The following is a 22,146-nucleotide window of genomic DNA, read 5'->3' as shown; positions in this document are numbered from 1 at the left end:
GCGGGGAGGCTTCGCCGGCGTTTCCCATGGCCCGGCACGTCCCCACCCCACCGTCCTTTGTCCCCCAAGGGCGTTCTGTGCCCGCTTCGGCCTCCAGATCCCCAGGCCGGGTCCTGCGGCCCCTTCCTGGGGAAGCCTTCGGCCTCGCCGAGCCCGGAGCTTTGCTCCCGATCGATGCTCCAGCCTCTCTTAACACCTCGCAGGGATCGATGGACAAGGCAGGGAATTGCCTGCACCAAGGGATGTGGATAATCCCCCTGGCAGGGCTGTGCCTGCAGCCGCTCACCTTAACCCTGCCTGTGCCGTGGTGGTCACCGGGCTCCCCGATAGCGTCACCCACCCGGTGCCCACCGGGCACCGCCATCCCCAGGGCTCTGCTTACCTGTGTCTGCCTCTCCTCCGGCTGCAAAGAGCTCTGACAGCCACCGAGAAAACACCAAAATCCACCAAAATCTCCCCGAAACCGGACCTGCTGGTGGCGCCGGGACCATTTCCTTGACTGAGGGGTCACCACTGCCCATGGCTGAGCTTCCCCTGCCACATCCCTTCCCGGATCCCTTCCCAGATCCCCTGCCAGATCCCCACACTCCACTCCCACAGAGCAATTTATTCACTAAAAGGCAATTTGGCACCTTAAAAAAATCACACTCTGCGAACGGGTGCTGGGGTGCCCACGCTCCCGCGGGCTCCCGGGTGGGTGCGCGTCCCCAGGGGGCCCCCAGGCCGTGGGAAAGGTGTTATCCGGCCCTGCCTGTGCGGCTGGAGCTCCGGAGCATCCTTAAACGGGAGAAGGAACCGGCTCAGGCGGTGCCAGAGCCCTGCAGAGCCCTGTCACAGCTCAGCACACTCACGAGCTCATCACGGGGGGGGGACCCGGGTCCTCGAGGGGTGACACAGCCAGGGGTGCTGGGGGAGGAGGAGCTGGATCCCATCCTGGCAAGTCGGCTTTCGAGGAAAAGCAGCGTGGGGGGGGAGGGGGGGGGAGAGGGAAGAGGAGGCTGGAAAAGCTCCAAGATCAGCGGCACTGATACGAAACCATAAATTATCCTCCCGGCTGCGCCGGCAGCGGGGACAGGCAGCCCCCTCCGGGAGCCGGGGAAGCGGCACCGCCGGCATCGACCCCGGCCCCGCCGCCGTGCCCCCCGGCCGCGGCTGAGCCGGGGTGAGCCGCTGCCATCGTTAGCGGGAGCTGCAATTTCTCATCAATCCAAAGCGACTTAATTAGCAGGCGCCGCGGCCGGGGCTGCTCCCGCATCCATCACGGCACGCGGCGGGGCCGTGCCCGCCGTAAATCACCGGCACCGGCGGCTCCGTGCCAAAACCCGCCGGCCTGGCACGAGGAGTCCCGAGGTGGGGCAGAACCACCATCCCCAGTCCCCCCCCGTGTTGCCCCCCCCCCCCCCCCCCCCCCCGATTTTGGCAGCTGGGGAGCATCTGGAGCGCGCTGGTTGCGTTGGGATGACTCCGGTTCCCTTCATCCCCCTCCGGCGAGCGTTAACCAGCAGCGCTTCCCGGCATTCCCACGATCTAATTACACCGAGGATGAAGCAGGGAATGATACCTCGCCGTTAATTAATAACTCGTCACGGCTCAGAGCAGGCGGAGAGCGGGAACGCCGGGTTGCTGGCGGATCAGGGCGCCCGGGTTTTGGGGTGCAGGGAGGGGGCCACAGGCGCCTTCGGAGCCGGAATGGGAGCGAGGAGCTGAAAAACGACATTTAAATAATAAATCCCAGCTATTAAGAGAGGCTGTACCTGGGAGCGCCGGGCAGCGCCGGCGGCCAGCGGGGTAATTAGACCGCGGCTGAAATGATGAAAAGATATCTGCAGGCTTTGAGGCCGAGGCTTTGAAGCTGTAAATCCTGTGAAGGCAGCATCCCCGCACGCACCCGCCGGGAGATATTTACCCGGGACCTGCTTCCCACCATCCACGTGGTGCGCAGAGCCGAGGAAAAAAATATCCCCCCCAACCGTGGGGAGATGATGAGCCCGGAGGGATGTTCCTGGCTCCCCGAAATTCTGTGCTCTGGGGAAAGGTCGCTCCAGCACCGGCTGTGCGCAGGGTGCCACGGGGACGCGGTGGTTCAGCAGGAGGTTATTCCTGTGCTGCGAGCAGGGAATGACTGTGTTGGGAATGTCAGAGCCCTGTCCTGTGGGGAGCCGCTGGGGAATCAGGGAGTGTTGGAGCTTCTGGGATAAAGTGAAAGGTCCCGGTTCAATCCCGGGGTTGGAGGAGCTCAGCGAGGGGGACCGACACCACCGAGGAAGGGCTGGTGTTGCCGGGGGCTTCCAGCGGCCTGGCTGGGGGTGTTCCAGCAGCACGTGGAAGGGTTTGGATTTAAAACAGCCCTGTTCCCTGTCGGCTTGTACACACACCCCCACGCACACACCCACCCACGGGCACCCCTTGGCCCTTGACGCCAGCGTGGCTGTGCCAGCTCATCCAAAGGGATGTGACCAGCGTGTGGGTGGCTGGATGTCACCTGCCTCAGGGCCGCCATCCAAGTGGGAAGACCCTTGGATTTGGCCTCTCGCCTGCCCCCCAAAACCCCTTGGCACGGGGGTTCCGGGGCCGGTGGTGCCGTAGGGAGGCGGGTGGGAGCCGAGTGGCACAGCCGGACAGCCAGAGCCCAGCGGGAGCGATGCAGCAGCTCGGCACAGGGGTAATTAGCAGCTTTGATTCCAGATCCTCATTAGGGGCTGGCACCCCCCGCTGTTGCGCTCCGTGCAATTAGTCGCTAAGTAACACACGGATATTTATACCCCGGCAGAGAACCGGGGCCGGCACGATGCCGGATCGGCATCGCCGGGATGCTCCGGCTGGGGCCGGCGACCATCGCCGTGACGGCGACATTTTGGGACGAGCAGCCTGTCCTTGCAGGCCAACGAGCCGGGATGAGGGTCCAAAAGGCACCCCGCGGTGCTCAGCAGTGGGGCAGCACCCAAGGGTGGGCATCCACAGGGACACGCGTGACACCGTCGCCACCCCGATGAAGCCACATCCTTGGCACCGCCGTGGAGGACCGGCCGCTCCAAGAGCCATTTCTATGGGGAAGATGTTTTATCTTCCCTCTCGCCCCACCCTAATTAATTGTTTTAATTAAGGAAATGCCACCTCCACTCCCGACTGCCATTTGCCTGCAGAAACGTTGCTAATTACGGCGAGGGAAACGAGCCGGGGCTCGTTCGCAGGCAGCTGGGAGGGGGGTTGTGAGGGGAGGGGGCTAAAAATGTATAGGGAAAAAAAGGAAAATAAACGAGCTCTAAGATGCAAATCCCCCTTTAGGCAGCGGAGGGGGTTTGGGGGTCCCCTGTGAAGGAAGGGGTGCGGGTTTGGTGCCTCCATCCATCACCTCTGCCCGGCAGCCGGTGGGTGCTAAGGAAGCGCCCCTCGTTACGGTGTCACCCAGCCAGAAACCGGCTTGGGAAGGGGGGGTCGAACCCCCAAATTCGCCGCTGCACGGAGCTGGCACCGCCGCCTCCCTCGCCGGCTTTGTCAGCAGCAGCCGGGAGCTCGCGCTGCGCTCTGCTTTTTAACAGCGTTCATGAATTTTAATGGGCAGTTGCTGCTGGATTTCTCCTCTTCCCGCTGCTTTCCCGCCCCCCGCGGCCCTTCGGGTCGCCCTTCTCCTCCCCGGGGCAGCTCCGGGCTCACGGCATCCCCCGAGCTCCCCCCAAAATCCTCCCCCGGTGTCCCCCTGGTCACCCCCTCGATGGAGATCTCGCCCCACCAGCGCTGGGGGTTCCCCGCGGGGCTGCGGAACGAGGAGGCCACGGCTCTGTCCGAGGGGGCACCTCGGCGGCTTTTCCCGAAATTCCAGGGATATAAAGGCTCCGGAGACGCCACTTCAGAACCATCCGTCTTTATTAGCAGCTGGTTAACATCTCCCCGAGGGACCATAACGAAGGGAAGCAACTTAATCACCGTCATGCAGCAAAGTGCGGGCGGGCACGTCTCTCCCGGCCATTCCCACCCCCCCGGCGCGGCCGCTTCCCGGGGGCTGCGGTGTCCTCGGGTGCTCCCACACGGTGACAGTGTCCCTCCTGGTGTCCTCTGGCCCTCTGATGGTGTTTCTGCTGGCTCCGTATGACAGTATCCCCCCCCCGGGCCTGAAGCTTTGTCCCTGATGCTCCCTCCTGGCTCTCCTGGTCCCTCCTGATCCTGTGGTGATGTCCCTCCTGGATCTCCAGCCATGTCCCTCCCGGCTCCGAGCAGTGACTCACCCCTGGTCCTTCCCATCCCCTGGTTATGGTCCCTCCTGCTCCATGCCACAGCATCCCTCCTGATCTTGGAACCACATCTCTCCTGGCCCTGCAGTGACATCCCTCCTGGGCCTCCAGCCATGTGCCTCCTGGATCCCACGTCTCTCCTGGCCCCAAGCAGTGATGACCCCTCTGATGTCCCCTCTGCTCCCTCTTGGTCCCATGCAATAACATCCCTCCTGGTCTCTCCTGATCCCTCCTGGTCCTGTGCAGCAACACCCTTCCTGGTCCTGCAGTCATGGCTCTCCTTGCCCCAGGATGACACCCCTCCTGGTCCTCCTGGTCTCTTCTGGTCCCTCCTGGTCCGTGATGACATTCCCCCTCATTCCCCATCTCCAGAGCCCACAGCCACGCTGTTCTTAGGAAGGGGGGCTGGATCCTTTTCCCAGGGGATTTGGGATGTGGGTGTTGTGGGGTTTGGGTCTGCAAGGGAAAGGCCACAGGACCACAGCTCCTCAGCCCCCCTGCCCAGGCTCAGGGACACCGAGACCGGATTGTCACCAGGGGTGGTGGCACCCCCTGAGCCCCCACCGCGGTCCCGCAGCGGGAGGATAACATGGGGCTGCAGATCCAGCCCCAGGGGCTGCCAAACCCCAACACTCCTCACCCTGGCTCCATCCCAGCTCCCAGCAGCTTTCCCAACAGCTTCATTCCCAGCTCCTTTAGATTTGGGTCCCATTCTGAACACAAAGCGTCGCCTCGGAACGACTTTGGCGGCTGCCGAAGGGATCGAAATAACATTTTCTGGCGAAGATTTTGCTTTGTGTTTTTAAAAATGCGGCTCAGAAATCGCTCGTTGCTGTCGGTCCCTCCCCCTGACGCCGCCAAATTCCCGGAGATTTTGGAGCCGATCCCATCTGGCTCCAAAATTCCCCCTGTTCTGGGAGAAATTTCCCGGCTCCAGCTCCCGCCCCAAGGGCCGGTGTTGGGCCTGGGTGAGTTTTGGGAAGGATAGAAACAAGGCTGAGCTGCCAGTGGCTCTGCTTGGCTCCCCGGGCTGGGAAAAACCTGTTCCAGGAAGAGTGTGTAGGAGGGGGGGAAGGAGCAGGAGCAGCTGGATGGATCCTCCCCAGAGCTCTGCCACGGGTCTGAGGCAGGTCCTGCTGTCCCAGCACGGTGGAGGGAGTGGGGAACCACCAGGGACAGTCTGTCCTCCCATCCTGGGTCATTGAGCTGCTCTGACTGTGTGAGGGGAGGTGGTGGTGGCCGTGGGGAGGTGGTGGTGGCCACGAGATGGTGGTGGTGGTGGCCATAGGGGTGTGGTGGTGGCCATGGGGAGGTGATGGTGGTCACAGGATAGTGGTGGTGGCCATGGGAAGGTGGTGGTGGCCATGGGAAGGTGGTGGTGGCCATGGGGAGGTGGTGGTGGCCATGGGGGGGTGGTGGCCATGGGGAGGTGGTGGCCCTGGGGAGGTGGTGGTGGTCACAGGATAGTGGTGGTGGCCATGGGGAGGTGGTGGTGGCCATGGGAAGGTGGTGGTGGTCACAGGATAGTGGTGGTGGCCATGGGGAGATGGTGGTGGTGGCCCTGGGGAGATGGTGGTGGCCATAGGGGTGTGGTGGTGGCCCTGGGGAGATGGTGGTTGCAGATTCAAGCACCTGATACAAACCCCAAGGCCACAACCACCATCTCCCCAATTCCTTCCTTCATCCTCCATCCCTCCATCATCTTCATCACCAGGAACCCTTCCTTCATCCTTCACCCCCATCTCCACCATCCCCATCCCCAGCCCTTCCTTCATCCCCATCACCCCCCAGTCCTGTTCTCATCCCCCAACCCTCATCTCCACCATCCCCATCCCCGGCTCCTTCATCCCCATCAGGGAATCCCCACTCCCAGACACTGCGGATGCCGCTGGCTCCTGCTTCCCCCCGAGGAGGGACGGAGGAGAGGGTGACACCGGGATCATCCATCCAGCGCGCTGGAGATCAAGAGGAAAAGGATCAAAGGAGGGATGGATGCGGGTGAGCGACGGCAACCCCGTCACCCTGGAGACGGGAAGCAAATATTTGGGCTAACAGCGCTCCCGGGGAGCGGGACCGGGCTCTTCCCATTGTTGGGTGACAATAGGGATGGGCAGCTGATCCGCCGTGGCTGCTGCGGGGGGAATTTGGGATCTCGGTGGGTTTGTTGGGGGAAAACTGGCTGTCGGCCAGCACTGGGTGCTCGGCTGGAAGGACGCTGAGCCAGAGGGATGCTGATGTGAGGGATGCTCAGCCTGAAAGGTGCTCAGGCACTCGGCTGAGGGATGCTTGGCCAGGGCAGGATGCTCTGGCAAAGGGATGCTCAGCTGGAGGGATGCTCAGCCAGAGGGATGCTCAGCCAGAGGGATGCCTGGCTGGGGGGATGAGTGTCCAGGGGGATGCTCTGGCAGAGGGAAGTTCAGCTGGAGGGATGTCCAGCTGGAGAGATGCTGGTCTGGGGGGATGCCTGGCTTGCAGGATGATTCCCCAGGGGGATGCTCGGGCTGGCAGAGGGATGCTCAGCTGGAGGAATGCTGCTTTTGGGGATGCTAAGCTGGGGGGATGTGTGTCCGGGGGGATGTGTATCCAGGGGGATGCCCTGGCAGGGGGGTGCTCGGCAGGGGGGTGCAGCATTGTTGGGGTGTCCTGTGAAGGGCCAGGAGTTGGACTTGGATGATCCTTGTGGCTCCCTTCTACCTCAGGATATTCTGTGATTCCATGATTATTTATGCTGCCAACACCTGCCTTTCTCCTGAGATGGACCAGGAACAGACGAGCAGCATTAAAAAAAAAGCATCTTTTATTAACATGTCTTCTCAGTGTCCATCTCCATCTTCCATTTCTTGTCTGTCTCTGTCATCCTCTTGCTGTTCATCTATGTCATCCTCTCCTTGTTCATCTCCACTGTCCATTCCTTGTCTGTCTCCATCATTTTCTCCTTGTCCATCTCTGTCATCCTCTCGTTGTCCATCTCTGCTGTCCTCTCCTTCTCCATTTCCATTGTCTTCTCCTTGTCCATCTCCGTTGTCCTCTCCTTGTCCATCTCCACTGTCCTCTCATTGTCTGTCTCCGTTATCCTCTCCTTGTCCATCTCCGTTGTCCTGTCCTGCAAAAGAGAGAGAGAGAGAGATCCAGTGAGCTGCTCCCTCCTGGGAGAACATTAGTCTGGGTTCCGGTGTTGATCCATCAGATGGGATGTCAGTCCACAATCCAACATCGATCCAGCAGTCCTGGTTCCGGTGTCGATCCAGCTGATGGGATGTTAATCCCAGTTTCTGTGTTGATCCAGCTGCCCAGCTCTGGCCCATGGCACGTCCACTTGGCCACCTTGGCAGGCCCGGCTGTTGGCCCTGGGCAGGCTGGGGTTGGGGTTCCCCTTCTCTTTGTCCATCTGTGTCGTTCTCTCTTTGTCCGTCTCCGTTGTCCTCTCATTGTTCACCTCTGTCATCCTCATTTTGTCCATCTCCATCGTGTCCTCATTGTCCATCTCCCTTGTTCTCTCCTTGTCCGTCTCCATTGCCATTTCCTTGCAATCTCCATCATCCTCTCATTGTTTGTCTCCGTTTTCCACTCCTTGTCTGTCTCCATTGTCCTGTCCTGCAAAAGAGAGAGAGAGAGAGATCCAGTGAGCTGCTCCCTCCTGGGAGATCATCAGTCCTGGTTCCAGTGTTGACCCATCAGATGGGGTGTTAATCCTGGTTTTTGTGTTGATGCAGCTGCCCAGCTCTGGCTGGCTGGCTCCATGTCCTGCCCATCTACATTGTCATCTTCTCATCTATCTCCTGTGTCCTCTCTTTGTCCATCTCCATCGCGTCCTCATTGTCCGTCTCCCTTGTCCTCTCCATGTCCATCTCCATCCTCCTCTCCTTGTCCATCTGTTATCCACTCCTTGTCTGTCTCTGTGTCCTGTCCTGTAAAAGAGAGAGAGAGAGATCCAGTGAGCTGCTCTGTCCTGGGAGATCATCAGTCCTGGTTCCAGTGTTGACCCATCAGATGGGGTGTTAATCCTGGTTTTTGTGTTGATGCAGCTGCCCAGCTCTGGCCGGATGGCTCCATTGTCATCTGTTAATTGCTGGTAGTCCTTCCAATTTTTAATTTTCTTTGCATCCATGTCCATCTCCATTGTCATCTTCTTGTCTATCTCCTGTGTCCTCTCTCTGTCCATCTCCATCGCGTCCTCATTGTCCATCTCCCTTGTCCTCTCCATGTCCATCTCCATCCTCCTCTCGTTGTGTTTCCATTATCCACTCCTTGTCTGTCTCTGTGTCCTGTCCTGTAAAAGAGAGAGAGAGAGATCCAGTGAGCTGCTCCCTCCTGGGAGATCATCAGTCCTGTTTCTAGTGTTGATCCAGCAGATGGGGCATCAGTCTGGATTGCAGAGTTGATCCAGCAGATGGGATGTCTGTCCAGTATCCAACATCAATCCAGCAGTCCTGGTTGCAGTGTGATCCAGCTGATAGGATGTCAGTCCTGGTTTCTGTGTTGATCCAGCTGCCCAGCTCTGGCCCATGGGATGTCCACTTGGCCTCCTCTGCAGGCCCCGCTGTTGGCCCAGGGCAGGCTGGGAGTTGGGGTTCCCCTGCTCTGTGTCCATCTCCATTGTACTCAGAATGTCCATCTCTGTCATTCTCTCTTTGTCCATCTCCATCATGTCCTAATTGTCCATCTCCTCTGTCCTCTCCTTGTCCATCTCTGTTGTCCTCTCCATGTCCATCTCCATCCTCCTCTTGTTGTGTTTCCATTATCCACTCCTTGTCTGTCTCTGTGTCCTGTCCTGTAAAAGAGAGAGAGAGAGATCCAGTGAGCTGCTCCCTCCTGGGAGGAAATCAGTCCTGGTTCCAGTGTTGTCCCAGCAGTGGGGATGTTAATCCTGGTTTCTGTGTTGATCCAGCTGCCCAGCTCTGGCTGGTGGGATGTCCACTTGGCCTCCTCTGCAGGCCCAGACGTTGGTGCTTGGTGGGTTGGGAGTTGGGGTTCCCCTGCTCTGTGTCCATCTCCATTGTCCTCTACTTGTCCATCTGCATCATTCTCTTTTTGTCCATCTCCATCATGTCCTCATTGTCCACCTCTATTTTCCTCTCCATGTCCAAATCCATCATCCTTTCCTTGTCCATCCCTGTCATCCTCTCATTGTCTGTCTCTGTTATCCTGTCCTGTAAAAGAGAGAGAGAGAGATCCAGTGAGCTGCTCCCTCCTGGGAGATCATCAGTCCTGGTTCCAGTGTTCATCCAGCAGGTGGGATGTTGGTCCAGGGTTCAGTGTCAATCCATCCGATGGGGTGTCAGTCCACAATCCAACATCGATCCAGCAGTCCTTGTTCCAGAGTTGATCCAGCTGATAGGGTGTTAATCCTGGTTTCTGTGTTGATCCAGCTGCCCAGCTCTGGCCCATGGCACGTCCACTTGGCCTCCTCTGCAGGCCCGGCTGTAGGCCCAGGTGGGCTGGGATTGGGGTTCCCGTTCTCCTTGTCCATCTGTGCCATCCTCTCATTGTCCCTCTGGGTTGCCCTGTGCTGCACAGACACAGGGATGCAGTGAGCTGCTCCCTCCTGGCAGAGCAGCTCTCTGGGCTGGGCTGAGCTCGGTGTCCTTGGATCCCCCCGGGGCAGGGGGGGCTCTCTGATGTCACAGGGGTCTCTGGGCACCACCGTGTCCCACATCACAAAGGGTCCCTGTGTCACAAAGGGCCACACCCAGCACCCCACCAACACTGGCACCACCTGGACCCGGCTTGGGGCAGCCCCAGGCCCTGTGGCCTTGTGGGCCCTGCTGTGCCCAGAGCCCTGGGGGGCTTTGGCCCCAGTGCCACCCGACCCCCCCTCTGCACAGGGCACAGCCCAGGCTTTGCAGGCTGGGCTGGGCAGGGCAGGGGGAATCCCTGAGAGTCCCTGACCTACTGTAAAAACCCCAGGCAGGGAGGGAAAGAGAGGGAAAGGGAGAGAAAAAGAGCTCACCAGTCCTGGGTCCAGTGTCCATCCAGTGATGGGATGTCAGTCTGGAGTCCAGTGTTGATCCAACTGATGGGATGTCAGTCCAAAATCCAATGTCAATCCAACTGATGGGATGTTAATCCTGGTTTTTGTGTTGATCCAACTGTGCCTCTTTGGCCAATGACACGTCCACTTGACCTCCTCCCCAGGCCCGGCAATTGTCCTGTTGTCCCTGGAGGGGTTGGAAGTTGGAGTTCCCCTGCTCCGCGTCCATCTCCATCATCCTCTCCTTGGCCGTCTCCTTCATCCTCTTTTTGTCCATATTAATTGTTTCTGCATTGCCCACCTCCATTTTCCTCTCCATGTCCAACTCCATGACCTTTCCTTGTCCACCTCTGTCATCCTCTCGTTGTCTGTCTCTGTTTTTCACTCCTTGTCCACCTTTGTTGTCCTGTCCTGTAAAAGAGAGAGAGAGAGATCCAGTGAGCTGCTCCCTCCTGGGAGATCATCAGTCCTGGTTGCAGTGTTGACCCAGCAGTGGGGATGTTAGTCCTGGTTTCTGTGTTGATCCAGCTGCCCAGCTCTGGCTGGTGGGATGTCCACTTGGCCTCCTCTGCAGGCCCAGACGTTGGTGCTTGGTGGGTTGGGAGTTGGGGTTCCCCTGCTCTGTGTCCATCTCCATTGTCTTCTACTTGTCCATCTGCATCATTCTCTTTTTGTCCATCTCCATCAGGTCCTCATTGTCCACCTCTATTTTCCTCTCCATGTCCAAATCCATCATCCTTTCCTTGTCCATCTCTGTCATCCTCTCATTGTCTGTCTCTGTTATCCTGTCCTGTAAAAGAGAGAGAGAGATCCAGTGAGCTGCTCCCTCCTGGGAGATCATCAGTTCTGGTTCCAGTGTTCATCCAGCAGATGGGATGTTGGTCCAGGGTTCAGTGTCAATCCATCAGATGGGGTGTCAGTCCACAATCCAACATCGATCCAGCAGTCCTTGTTTCAGAGTTGATCCAGCTGATGGGGTGTTAATCCTGTTTCTGTGTTGATCCAGCTGCCCAGCTCTGGCCCATGGCACATCCACTTGGCCTCCTCTGCAGGCCCAGCTGTAGGCCCAGGTGGGCTGGGACTGGGGTTCTCCTTCTCCTTGTCCATCTGTGCCATCCTCTCATTGTCCCTCTGGGTTGCCCTGTGCTGCACAGACACAGGGATGCAGTGAGCTGCTCCCTCCTGGCAGAGCAGCTCTCTGGGCTGGGCTGAGCTCTGTGTCCTTGGATCCCCCCGGGGCAGGGGGGGCTCTCTGATGTCACAGGGGTCTCTGGGCACCACCATGTCCCACATCACAAAGGGTCCCTGTGTCACAAAGGGCCACACCCAGCACCCCACCAAAATCGGCACCACCTGGACCCGGCTTGGGGCAGCCCCAGGCCTTGTCCATATTAATTGTTTCTGCATTGCCCACCTCCATTTTCTTCTCCATGTCCAACTCCATGACCTTTCCTTGTCCACCTCTATCACCCTCTCATTGTCTGTCTCTGTTTTCCACTCCTTGTCCACCTTTGTTGTCCTGTCCTGTAAAAGAGAGAGAAAGAGATCCAGTGAGTTGCTCCCACCTGGGAGATCATCAGTCCTGTTTCTAGTGTTGACCCATCAGATGGGGTGTTAATCCTGGTTTTTGTGTTGATGCAGCTGCCCAGCTCTGGCCGGATGGCTCCATTGTCATCTGTTAATTGCTGGTAGTTCTTCCAATTTTTAATTTTCTTTGCATCCATGTCCATCTCCATTGTCATCTTCTTGTCTATCTCCGATGTCCTCTCTCTGTCCATCTCCATCACATCCTCATTGTCCATCTCCCTTGTCCTCTCCATGTCCATCTCCATCCTCCTCTCGTTGTGTTTCCATTATCCACTCCTTGTCTGTCTCTGTGTCCTGTCCTGTAAAAGAGAGAGAGAGAGATCCAGTGAGCTGCTCCCTCCTGGGAGATCATCAGTCCTGGTTCCAGTGTTCATCCAGCAGATGGGATGCTGGTCCAGGGTTCAGTGTCAATCCATCAGATGGGGTGTCAGTCCACAATCCAACATCGACCCAGCAGTCCTTATTCCAGAGTCGATCCAGCTGATGGGATGTTAATCCTGTTTCTGTGTTGATCCAGCTGCCCAGCTCTGGCCCATGGCACGTCCACTTGGCCTCCTCTGCAGGCCCAGCTGTAGGCCCAGGTGGGCTGGGACTGGGGTTCCCCTTCTCCTTGTCCATCTGTGCCATCCTCTCATTGTCCCTCTGGGTTGCCCTGTGCTGCACAGACACAGGGATGCAGTGAGCTGCTCCCTCCTGGCAGAGCAGCTCTCTGGGCTGGGCTGAGCTCTGTGTCCTTGGATCCCCCCGGGGCAGGGGGGGCTCTCTGATGTCACAGGGGTCTCTGGGCACCACCGTGTCCCACATCACAAAGGGTCCCTGTGTCACAAAGGGCCACACCCAGCACCCCACCAACAGCTGGAGAAGTGGCACCACGGGGACCACACGTGGCTCCTCAAGGCCAGGTCTGGGCAATCCCAGAGTCACTGGAACACCGAGGCTGGAAGAAACCATCAGGAGCATCCAGTCCCACCGTCACCCAGCACCACCTAATCCATGTCCCCAGGGGCCACCTCCGGGTAGAGGGGCCCAGGGGCTGCTCCTCCTGCCCAGCCAGGAGGGAATCTGAGGCATGGAACGTTCAGACAGGCAGTGAGAGGCCTCTCTGTGTACAAACAAACACACGTCACTTTTTTAATATATATTTCTAATAAACTCAAGCAACTGGTTGAACACAGAGAAGAGCATTTAAACACAACTATATCCCCAAATCCCCAAAATATCTCCAGTTTTAACCCAACGGTGCTTTTGTAACCCACGTCCTTAAGGCAGTGGGAGAGCACCCAGGCTGCCACTGCCACCCTTCTGCTTGGGGACACCCTGCAGAGGTGACAACATGGCCCTTGGTGGCCCTGGGCCACCCACCTGCTGGCAGATGTGGGTCTGTCTGCACTAGGCAAGGCAGGGTGGGCACAGCCCGGGGTGCTGGGGGGAATAGGAGAGAGGAATAATAATAATAATAACAATAATAATGTATTTATTTTATTTTTAAACCTTTCTTTTCATAATGACAAGGCTGACACTGACGCTGGCGGTGATAATATTAATATTATTATTAAAATTAATGGGTTTTGAGGTGGCAAAGCACGGGCCTTGGGCTTGTGCCCCCGCCTGTCCCCGAGGCTCAGCACCTGACGTGCCGCCCGCCCGCCGGTTCCAGGAGCACGATGGAATTGGAGTGACACGGAGGAAAATCAATCTGAATGAATGAGGTCACCTGCCTCATAAATAATTCATCAAAGGCGCCCGGTGACACACCTCGGCCCCGAGAGCCGCGGGGGGGGGGAAGGTGGAGGGGCTGGGATGAGTGCTGGGGACAGGGGTGGGTGAGGGGGACAGGGATGGGTGAGGGGAACAGGGATGGGTGAGGGGGACAGGGATGGGTGATGGGGACAGGGATGGGTGAGGGGAACAGGGATGAATTATGGGGACAGGGGTGGGTACTGGGGACAGGGATGGGTGATGGGGACAGGGATGAATTATGGGGACAGGGGTGGGTACTGGGGACAGGGATGGGTGATGGGGACAGGGATGGGTGATGGGGACAGGGATGAATTATGGGGACAGGGGTGGGTACTGGGGACAGGGATGAATTATGGGGACAGGGGTGGGTACTGGGGACAGGGGTGGGTACTGGGGGCAGGGGTGGGTGCTGGGGACAGGGATAGGTACTGGGGACAGGGGTGGGTGATGGGGACAGGGGTGGGTGATGGGGACAGGGGTGGGTGCTGGGGACAGGGATGGGTGCTGGGGACAGGGGTGGGTGCTGGCAATAGAAGTGAGTGATGGGGACAGGAATGACTTATGGGGACAAGAATAATTATGGGAACAGGGATGGGTGCTGAGGACAGGGGTGGGTGATAGGGACAGGAATGGGTGATGGAAGATGGGTGCTGGGGACAGGGATGGGTGCTGTGGACAGGGATGAATTATGGGGACAGGGATAAATTACGGGGACAGGGATGGGTGCTGTGGACAGGGAGGGGTGCTGGGGACAGGGATGAATTATGGGGACAGGGATAAATTACGGGGACAGGGATGGGTGCTGTGGACAGGGAGGGGTGCTGGGGTGGTAACTGGTGCCAGTGCAGCACACCCATGCTGGGTGCTGGGTACTAGTCCTGTGCAGCCATGCTGGGTGCTGGGTGCTGCTGGTCCTGGACACTGGTCCAGCCCAGCCATGCTGGGTGCTGGGTGCTGGTCTGGGTACTGGACCTGGATGGGTGCCAGCCTTGCACAGACACACAGCACCCAGCTCAGGGTGGAGATGACACACCACCCCGGGGTGCTTGGTGCGTGCTGGGCCCTGGTGCTGCTCCCGGTGCCACAGTGGGAGAGCCTGGCACAGCCTGGCACAGCCGGGGACACGGCGGGACCGGAGCGTGGCAGGACCCGGATCTCTGGGAAGAAGCCACGAGGTCCCTTACCAGCCCCCCGTGGCACGAGGGTGACCCCCCAGCCTCCAGCTGCTGCCACCAGCTGCCCTGGGCACATGGCAAAGGGGCTTTTGTCTCCTGGGAGCAGCAGGCAGGTGCTGGAGGTGCGGGCAGGAAGGGCAGCAGGCCCAGGGATTACAGCGGGAAGAAAGCGGAGCAGTGTGAGCCCAGCAAGTGTTTTAATTCCCTTTAATTCCCCAGCTGCACCACTGGACTCGTCCTCGTGGTCACCATCCCTCCCCATGCACACAGGGCTCTTCCCAACCTCCCTCCTTGGAGCTGCTTTGGAGGAAGGCGAGCAAACGAGCCCAAAATGTTGGAAAAGAACATCTTGAAGCCCTTCTGCCATCTGTTGTGCTTTCAGCGCAATTAAGCAGGCAGCAGCCGTGCCAGGCAGCCGGAGCAGCCCTGCCTGCAGCAGCCATCCCCCTGCCAGGCCTGGGAAACCACCCTGCGGGGCCCTGGGTGGATTTTTGGGTGCCCAGAGCAGCTGGCTGGCAGCTGGGAGCGGGCACAGATGTCCGGGATTTGGCTGCCTGGCAGGTGCCTGGAAGGAGGGAGGCAGCTCCGCTCTCCCGGCTCTCCCGGCTCGCCAGGCTGGGTGCCAGCCTGGGTGTCCCTCCCCGGGGGTCAGTGGGGTGCTCTGGGCCAGCAGGTGTCATTTTGGGGTGAAAATGGGGAGTGGGAGGGGAACAGCAGCTGATGGATGGCTTTGGCACCCCAAGAAACCTCCCCTGCTGCCAGACCTGGGGACACTTGGGCAGAGGATCCGGGTGTGACACCCCAAAACCTCCCCTGCTGCCAGACCTGGGGACATTTGGGCAGGGCAGTGACACCCCAAAACCTCCCCTGCTGCCAGACCTGGGGACACTTGGGCAGAGGATCTGGGTGTGACACCCCAAAACCTCCCCTGCTGCCAGACCTGGGGATATTTGGGCAGGGCAGTGACACCCCAAAACCTCCCCTCCTGCCAGACCTGGGCACACTCGGGCAGGGACACGGCTGCCTGGTGATGCCACACACCCAGTGAGACCACAAAAACCTGCCACAGACGGGTCTCAGGGCTGGGCTGAGACCTGTACAACTCATCTCACCACCCCCCCCCCGAGCCCTCCTGCCATCCTCGGGCCCCCGAGGCAGCGTTCCGAGGCGGGATTCGCCTCCGGATCCGCGGCTGCCACCAGCTCAGGGCTCGTCACCGCTTCCCTCAGCTGCTGCCGGCATTAACTTTGCCGGTAACATTGGTTTATCCCCTTGATCTTGACGGGAAACTGGGAAGCAAGGGAAGCATCCCCAGGGAGCCGCCGCCACACGCTCCGAGCTTTAATTAGGGCTGGGAAATCGCCGCCGACAGCCGCGCGGGGAGGCGAGCCCGGCGCTGGGAGGGATTAGGACCAAAATTAAATCTTCTGCACCAAAACGGTGAGCAAAATGCTCCGAGCCCAGCTCTGGGACCGGCACCGGGGTAGGGATTTGGGGAGCAAACCTGCGCATCCCCCCTGCCCGCGGGAGGTCTCGGCAGATGGCTGAGACAGGCAGGGAAATGTGGGATGGATCCGCGGGGGGAATGGCCCTGGAGTGGGCTCAGATGGGGATGGAGGAGCTGATCCTCAGCCCCTTCCACCCGTCCCTGAGCCCGCAGGTCCCCCTGGGACCCCCAGGCTGGGCTGGGGACAGTGGGGTCAAGGTCACACGAGAGGTCTGAGGTGCTCTCCTGGGGGGCACCATCCCCACAGGCGAGGGCAGGGGGATGCCCCAGGCAGGGCTGGGCCCCAGCACCCTCCACCCTCCATGGCACAACCACCACGGCGAGGGCAGGGGACACGTGTGGCACCAGTGACACGCATGTCACCCCCACCGGCATGGCCCAGATGGCACGGAGGCAACACAGCAGACGGGTGCCCACCCACCAGCCGCCTGTCCCGCTGTGCCAGGGCGAATCCTGTGGTGACCCCCACCACTTTTGGGGTTTGGGATGAAATCCTATGGGGTTTGGGTCACCAGTGTGCACGGTGGGTGAGGCCATCACCCGAGCCCCGGGGTGGATGCCATCCATGCCTTTCCAGCGGCAGTGGGATGCCCTGGGCCAGCGTGGGGGTCCTGGCACAGCAGGTCCCAGAATGGTGGCACGTGACCGACTGTGTCACGATCCCAGGCTTTGTCAGCACAAACCACCGGCTCCCAGCCAGGCCCAGGATTAACCAGCCGGCTCTGCTGCTAATTAATAATCCACTTGATTAAGAATTGTCAGTCAATATGTCACCAGCACAAGGACAGGCTCTGCAGCCATGAGCTGAGGACATCGTTCCATGGGACCATCCTCCTCCTCCTCCTCCTCACCCCAGAGCTCCTGCACAGCCTGCCCAGACCCCTCTCTCTGTCCCCTCCTAATTGCCACCAGCTGAGGTCATGGATCAGCCTGCTGATGTCAGCAGCATCCTGTCTGCCCACCCCATCCTTGCTGCCACCACCCAACAGCCCGGGGGTCCCTCTGCCCCACAGGGTGACACAATGACCCACTCTGATGATGCCATTTGTCACTCAGGCTCCTGGTGATGTCACGGGCTCCCGCACTCTCCTCAGGCACCATCTGAGTGGGACATTTCTGGTTCCCACTCAATGACTTGGGCAGAATTTAGGCCATGAGGGATCTTTGGGGTACAGCAGGGCACCCCCAAAACGTAGAGGGAAAGCCAGATGGATCCCTGGTGCTAAGAGAGCATCACCCCCACTGTCCCAGCAGTGGGGACATCGGGGACATCACATCCAGCCGGGCTGGGGACAGCAGGTTTGGGGGCTCCCCCTCCTCCTCCAGCTCCGTGCAGAGCGCAGGGGGGCACACGGGGGGCACGGTGCCCCCGGGGGCGGCTTTCTCAGATGGAGAGTGCAGCAGGGAGCGGTGACAGCATCCCCCTCGTCCCCTGCGAGCGAACACGGAGCAATTAGCTAATTGCAGCGGTGGGCGCCTGCCCCGGCCCCCCCTCGCTGCTGCCGAGCGGGCTCCGCAGCACTTTGTGCTTTAACCTACATTCCCTTTTGTCCCGGCCGGCGCGGCCGGAGCGCGCCCGGGGCCCTGCGTTCGGCTCGGCCTGGAACGGCACGGCTCGGCCTGGCAGGGCCCCCCCTCCCAGCAGCCCCCAGCCCCAAATTAAGCAGCCGGGGCTCAGCTGAGCGCTGGGTAAGTGGGTCACGCTCAGGCAGTGACACGACACCACACGCGGTGTCCCCAGGACGGGGTTGGAGTTTTGCCTCCTCCCGGGGAGGGTAATCACAACAACTCCTTCCCCAGGGTGTCTCTCTCTCTCCCCCGGAGCATCCCGAGCATCCTCCTCCATCCCTTCCCGGGGGATGGGAGCGCTCGCAGCCTCTCGAGGAGCGGCACTGCCTGACGACAGTTTCGATCGAGCTTTAATTAACTCACGAGCCTCGGCGCTCGCTGTGAACAAACAGAGGCAGGAGGCGCCCGCTCCAGCTGTGGCACGGGGCCAGATGTGCGGTGGGGGTGCCCAGGAGGGCGGCAGGGGACTGCGCTGCTCAGGCATGTGGCCCTGGGGACCCACGAAACCCCTTTGCCCTGGGGGAGGACCGGGAGCAAAGAGGTTAAATGTCTGAGTTGGGGACCAGCCCCAGCGTCCCCCAGAGTGCGGTGACAGGTGATGTTGGGGTGCAGCTCATGGTGTGTCCTGCTCCATCCTGGGACACCCATCAGCACCCAGCCCCATCAACCTCCATCGGGCTGCACCCACCACCCCAAAGATGCCTCCACCCTGCGACCAAGCACCCTCGGTGTCACCCCTCCAGCTCAGTGGGTCCCGAGCCCCCATTTGCACCTCATCCCTGTGGGGCTGCACCTTTCCCTGGGTCTGGGACCCTGAGGAGCAGCAAATCCCTGGGGGACCTTGAATTATCAGTTCCCCATTATCACCCTGGGTCCTGCCTGCACTGGTGACACCGATGCCACCGGGATGCCACCAGGATTCTGGTGCCAGTGCCAAGCTCTGCCTGTTTTTTTTCTCCTCCTTGATGAAGCTGTTCGGGGAATCCCAGGATTCAGGAGCTGAGTGGCTGTGCCACAACCACTGCCTGTCCCCGCGGCTTTAGAACAGTCCCATGGTCTCACCAGACACCCTTTGGGTGCTACCAGCACCCCTAAAGTGACACCTCCACCCTCTGCCTTTCCTTCTATCCATAGCCAGCTAAAAATCCCGGAGCACCGCTGGGATAATCGGTCAGGAGAGCTGACCCTGCTCGCGGTTCTCTCCCGGAGCTGGTGCCTGCCAGGACGGATTTTTTTTCTTTCCTGGGATGAATTTTTCCGCCTCGGCTGCCAGCGGGGTGGCTCGGGGCTGGGGAAGGGGCCGAGGGAGAGCAGCCGGCGCCGGTGACGCGGCAAGAAGGGGCCATTGTGGCCGGGCACAGCTGTGCGGAGAGGGAAGGGAGCGGTGGGAATGCAAAATGCTGGAGAGGGAAGGGCTTGAGGGATTCACCGCCCCGCGATGGGGGTTTCCCCACCCCACACGTGCCCCGGTGACAATAGTGGCTTTATGGGCAGCGACGCCATCCCCTGCCCCAGGAGCTGCTGGGCTCTGGCATGTGCCATCCCCATGGGGACAGGTGGGTGCTGGGGACACCGCGTCCCCATCCTGTCCCTCTGCACAGCCAAGCAGGGCGCTGGGGCGCTCCCTGGTCCCCTTGGAGCCGGGATGTGCCGGCAGCGACCGCCTCTCGATCCTGGTGGAGTAGGGTCCTTGAAGCGGTGTGACAAAGCGACACTGGGGATGAGGAGAAGGACAGGGAGCTGCTCCGTGCCCTTCCCAGCACCCCTCTGCGACCCGGCGGGCAGCAGATCCTGTTTCTCTCGCCGAGCTCTCCTGAATTATTCAGGCGCTGCCTCCCTGGGGACGCTCCCCGCTGGCCCCAGCGGAGCCCCCCGCACCTGGCCTGGGGGGAGCAGCCGCGACTGGTGTTACTGGTGGTGTGAGAGATATCCAGGCGGGATCTGCCGTGGGAGAGGGAACGAGATGAGCCGTGAGCCTCCCCGGGGACGGGCGATGCTCGGCGGGCGGGAGAGGAGCTGCTGCAAAGCCCTGTTTCATTTCCCTGAAAGGAGAGGAGGGACAGGGGGAGAGGCCACTCGGAGCTGGCCCAGATCCTGCTGCTTCTCTTTTTTATTCCCTGTTTTCATGCGGCGCCAGCTCCCATCCCCACTGATGGGGCTGCTCCACCCACGTGGGCAGCATCCACGGATTTGGGGGGGCTCCCCCCGGTGTGACCCCAGCCCTGCAGGGACCCCAGGAGGGTTTGGGGTCCCTCTTCAGGGCTGGAGTAAGGTGCAGAGCTGTGCAAGGTGTGGGAACATCCCTGAGATTGTCCCGAAGATGGGAATCGGGGTGCTGGGTGATGGGCACACGGGAGTGCCCTGGGGGCAGCAGGGTGCCCCCCACGTGCCCACCCTGTCACCCTCCACTGCACCTTCAGCAGCGGCCTGAGAGAGGTGAAAGAGCTGCAGGGTTATCCCAGTGATGGAGATTTGGGATGGGGGTGCAGGACAGGATAGGAATGGGGAAATGGGATGGGACAGGAATGTGGGCATGGGATGGGGCAGGAATGGGACATGGGATGGGACAGGAATGGGGACATGGGATGGGACAGGAATGTGGGCATGGGATGGGGCAGGAATGTGGGCATGGGATGGGGCAGGAATGTGGGCATGGGATGGGATAGGAATGGGGGATGTGGGATGGGGAAGTGATGCTGACATAGGACAGGACAGCAGGGGGGACACAGGACCAAGCAATGGTGGGGACACAGGACCAGGCAGTGATGGGGACACAGGACCAGGCAGTGATGGGGACACAGGACCAGGCAGTGATGGGGACACAGGACCAGGCAGTGATGGGGACCAGCCCTGCCAAGAGGAACTCACCATGTTTTGCCAGCACTTCTCGAGCTCTATTCACCACCTCCCCTGGATCCATCAGCATTTCCCTGAGCCCACCAGCCCATTCCATGCCATTCCTGGCTAATGGCTGGTTTCACACCTCTGCCAAGGGCCAGCGGGACCGGATGAGCCCAGAGGGTGATTTATGCCTGGCAGGTTGATGGCACAACTGTTCAGGAGAGCGAGAACAGCTGCTCCGGCTGTTCCGGCACAACGTGGGGTCGGGAGCAAATCCTTGGGGATAGCGGGAGTGGGAGTGATGCCCCAGGGGAGTTGGCACTGCTGCAGGGTGGGGTGGGGGGCAGCAGGGCTGGGGGGCTGGTGAGGATCTGGGGTTCGCTTCCCAGTCGCTGCGTGAGACCAAGATTCAAGTCAAGGCTCCCATTAATCCAGACTTTAATCCGCTCTAAATCCCACCTTTAATCTGTTTAATGCCACCTTTGGGGATTAGGATCGTGTGCCGTGGCTCCTGCCCACCACCGAGCCAGGAGGAGGAGGAGGAGGAGGAGGAAGGGAGCTCGGAATGGGGGTGCAGACCTGGGCACTGCTCCGTGGGACCATGGCATGGGGGGGGGCCCCAGCACCGGGACGAGCTGAGAGCCACGACCCCCCTGCCGAAACCCTCCACACACAGAGCTCGGCCGGCACTGGGGCAGCCCCGCCCCGTCCCCCCCCTTCCCAGGGCTGTTACATCCCCACGTCGGGCCCCCCAGACGAGGGGGGACGTGCCAAGACCCCCGGGTACTGCCCTCGCTCAGCCCGGTCTACCAGCGCCCTCCTAAGCTGTTGCTCATAAGCGCCGTGGCACGGCGCCCCTGTCACCCACCCGTGTCCCCACCACCCACCCGTGTCCTGTCACCCACCCGTGTCCCCACCACCCACCCACGTCCCGTCACCCACCCATGTTCCCACCACTCCGTTGTGTCCCCACCACTCACCCGTGTCCTGTCACCCACCCGTGTCCTGTCACCCACCTATACCCACATCCCCCACCCGTGTCCCCATCACCCATTCAGGTCCCCATCACCCACTCATGTCCCGTCACCCCCCATGTCCCCATCACCCACCCACGTCCCGCCGCCCACTCGTGACCCGTCACCTACCCGTGTTCTCTCACCCACCCGTGTCCCCATCACCCACCCGTGCCCCGTTACCCGCCCGTGTTCCCTCATCCCCCCGCACGCCCATCACCCACCCGTGCCCACGCCCCCCGTGTCCCCATCACCCGTGTCCCCGGGGGTCCCGTTCCCCCCCCCCCCCCGTTCTAACGGGACCGTCCCACGCGCGGGACCCGCGGGGGCGCGCCCGCCCCGGCCCCGCCCACACCCCCGTCCGCGCACGCCCATTGGCTGCTTCGTAGCAAGCCCCGCGTCGCCATTGGCTGGCGCCGCCCGCGGGACACGCCCCCCGCCCCCCTCCCGCCCCCGCCGCTCCCGGGACCGCGCGGGACTTGGAGCGACCGAGGGCGGGAGGGCCCGGGAACCG

The 22,146-nt window shown here is 60.6% G+C and overlaps 1 protein-coding gene across 1 annotated transcript; it reads right to left on the bottom strand.

The window, feature by feature from the left end:
• Nucleotides 1-7,008: 7,008 nt before the first annotated feature.
• LOC120323555 (splicing regulatory glutamine/lysine-rich protein 1-like) lies at nucleotides 7,009-7,975 on the bottom strand. The gene is made up of 2 exons (XM_039382849.1): nucleotides 7,666-7,975; nucleotides 7,009-7,332 (listed from the first exon to the last, which is right to left on the bottom strand). Exons 1-2 carry the CDS (start codon nucleotides 7,747-7,749, stop codon nucleotides 7,102-7,104), a joined length of 315 nt encoding a protein of 104 aa, XP_039238783.1. The 5' UTR covers nucleotides 7,750-7,975; the 3' UTR covers nucleotides 7,009-7,101.
• Between the last annotated feature and the right edge of the window lie 14,171 nt (nucleotides 7,976-22,146).

Source organism: Pipra filicauda, unplaced genomic scaffold (genome assembly GCF_003945595.2).
Source record: "Pipra filicauda isolate LSUMZ 115617 unplaced genomic scaffold, ASM394559v2 scaffold285_size1263560_pilon, whole genome shotgun sequence".
Taxonomy (NCBI): Eukaryota; Metazoa; Chordata; class Aves; order Passeriformes; family Pipridae; genus Pipra; species Pipra filicauda.
This window is presented reverse-complemented; position numbering and strand designations above follow the sequence as displayed.

Coding starts and splice junctions, on each gene's coding strand:
- LOC120323555 (XM_039382849.1), bottom strand. CDS start 7,749: ATGGCAATGGAGACGGACAAGGAGAGAACAAGGGAGATGGACAATGAG. Junction 7,333..7,665: donor ACAAAATGAGGATGACAGAG/GTGAACAATGAG, acceptor TCTCTTTTGCAG/GACAGGACAACGGAGATGGA.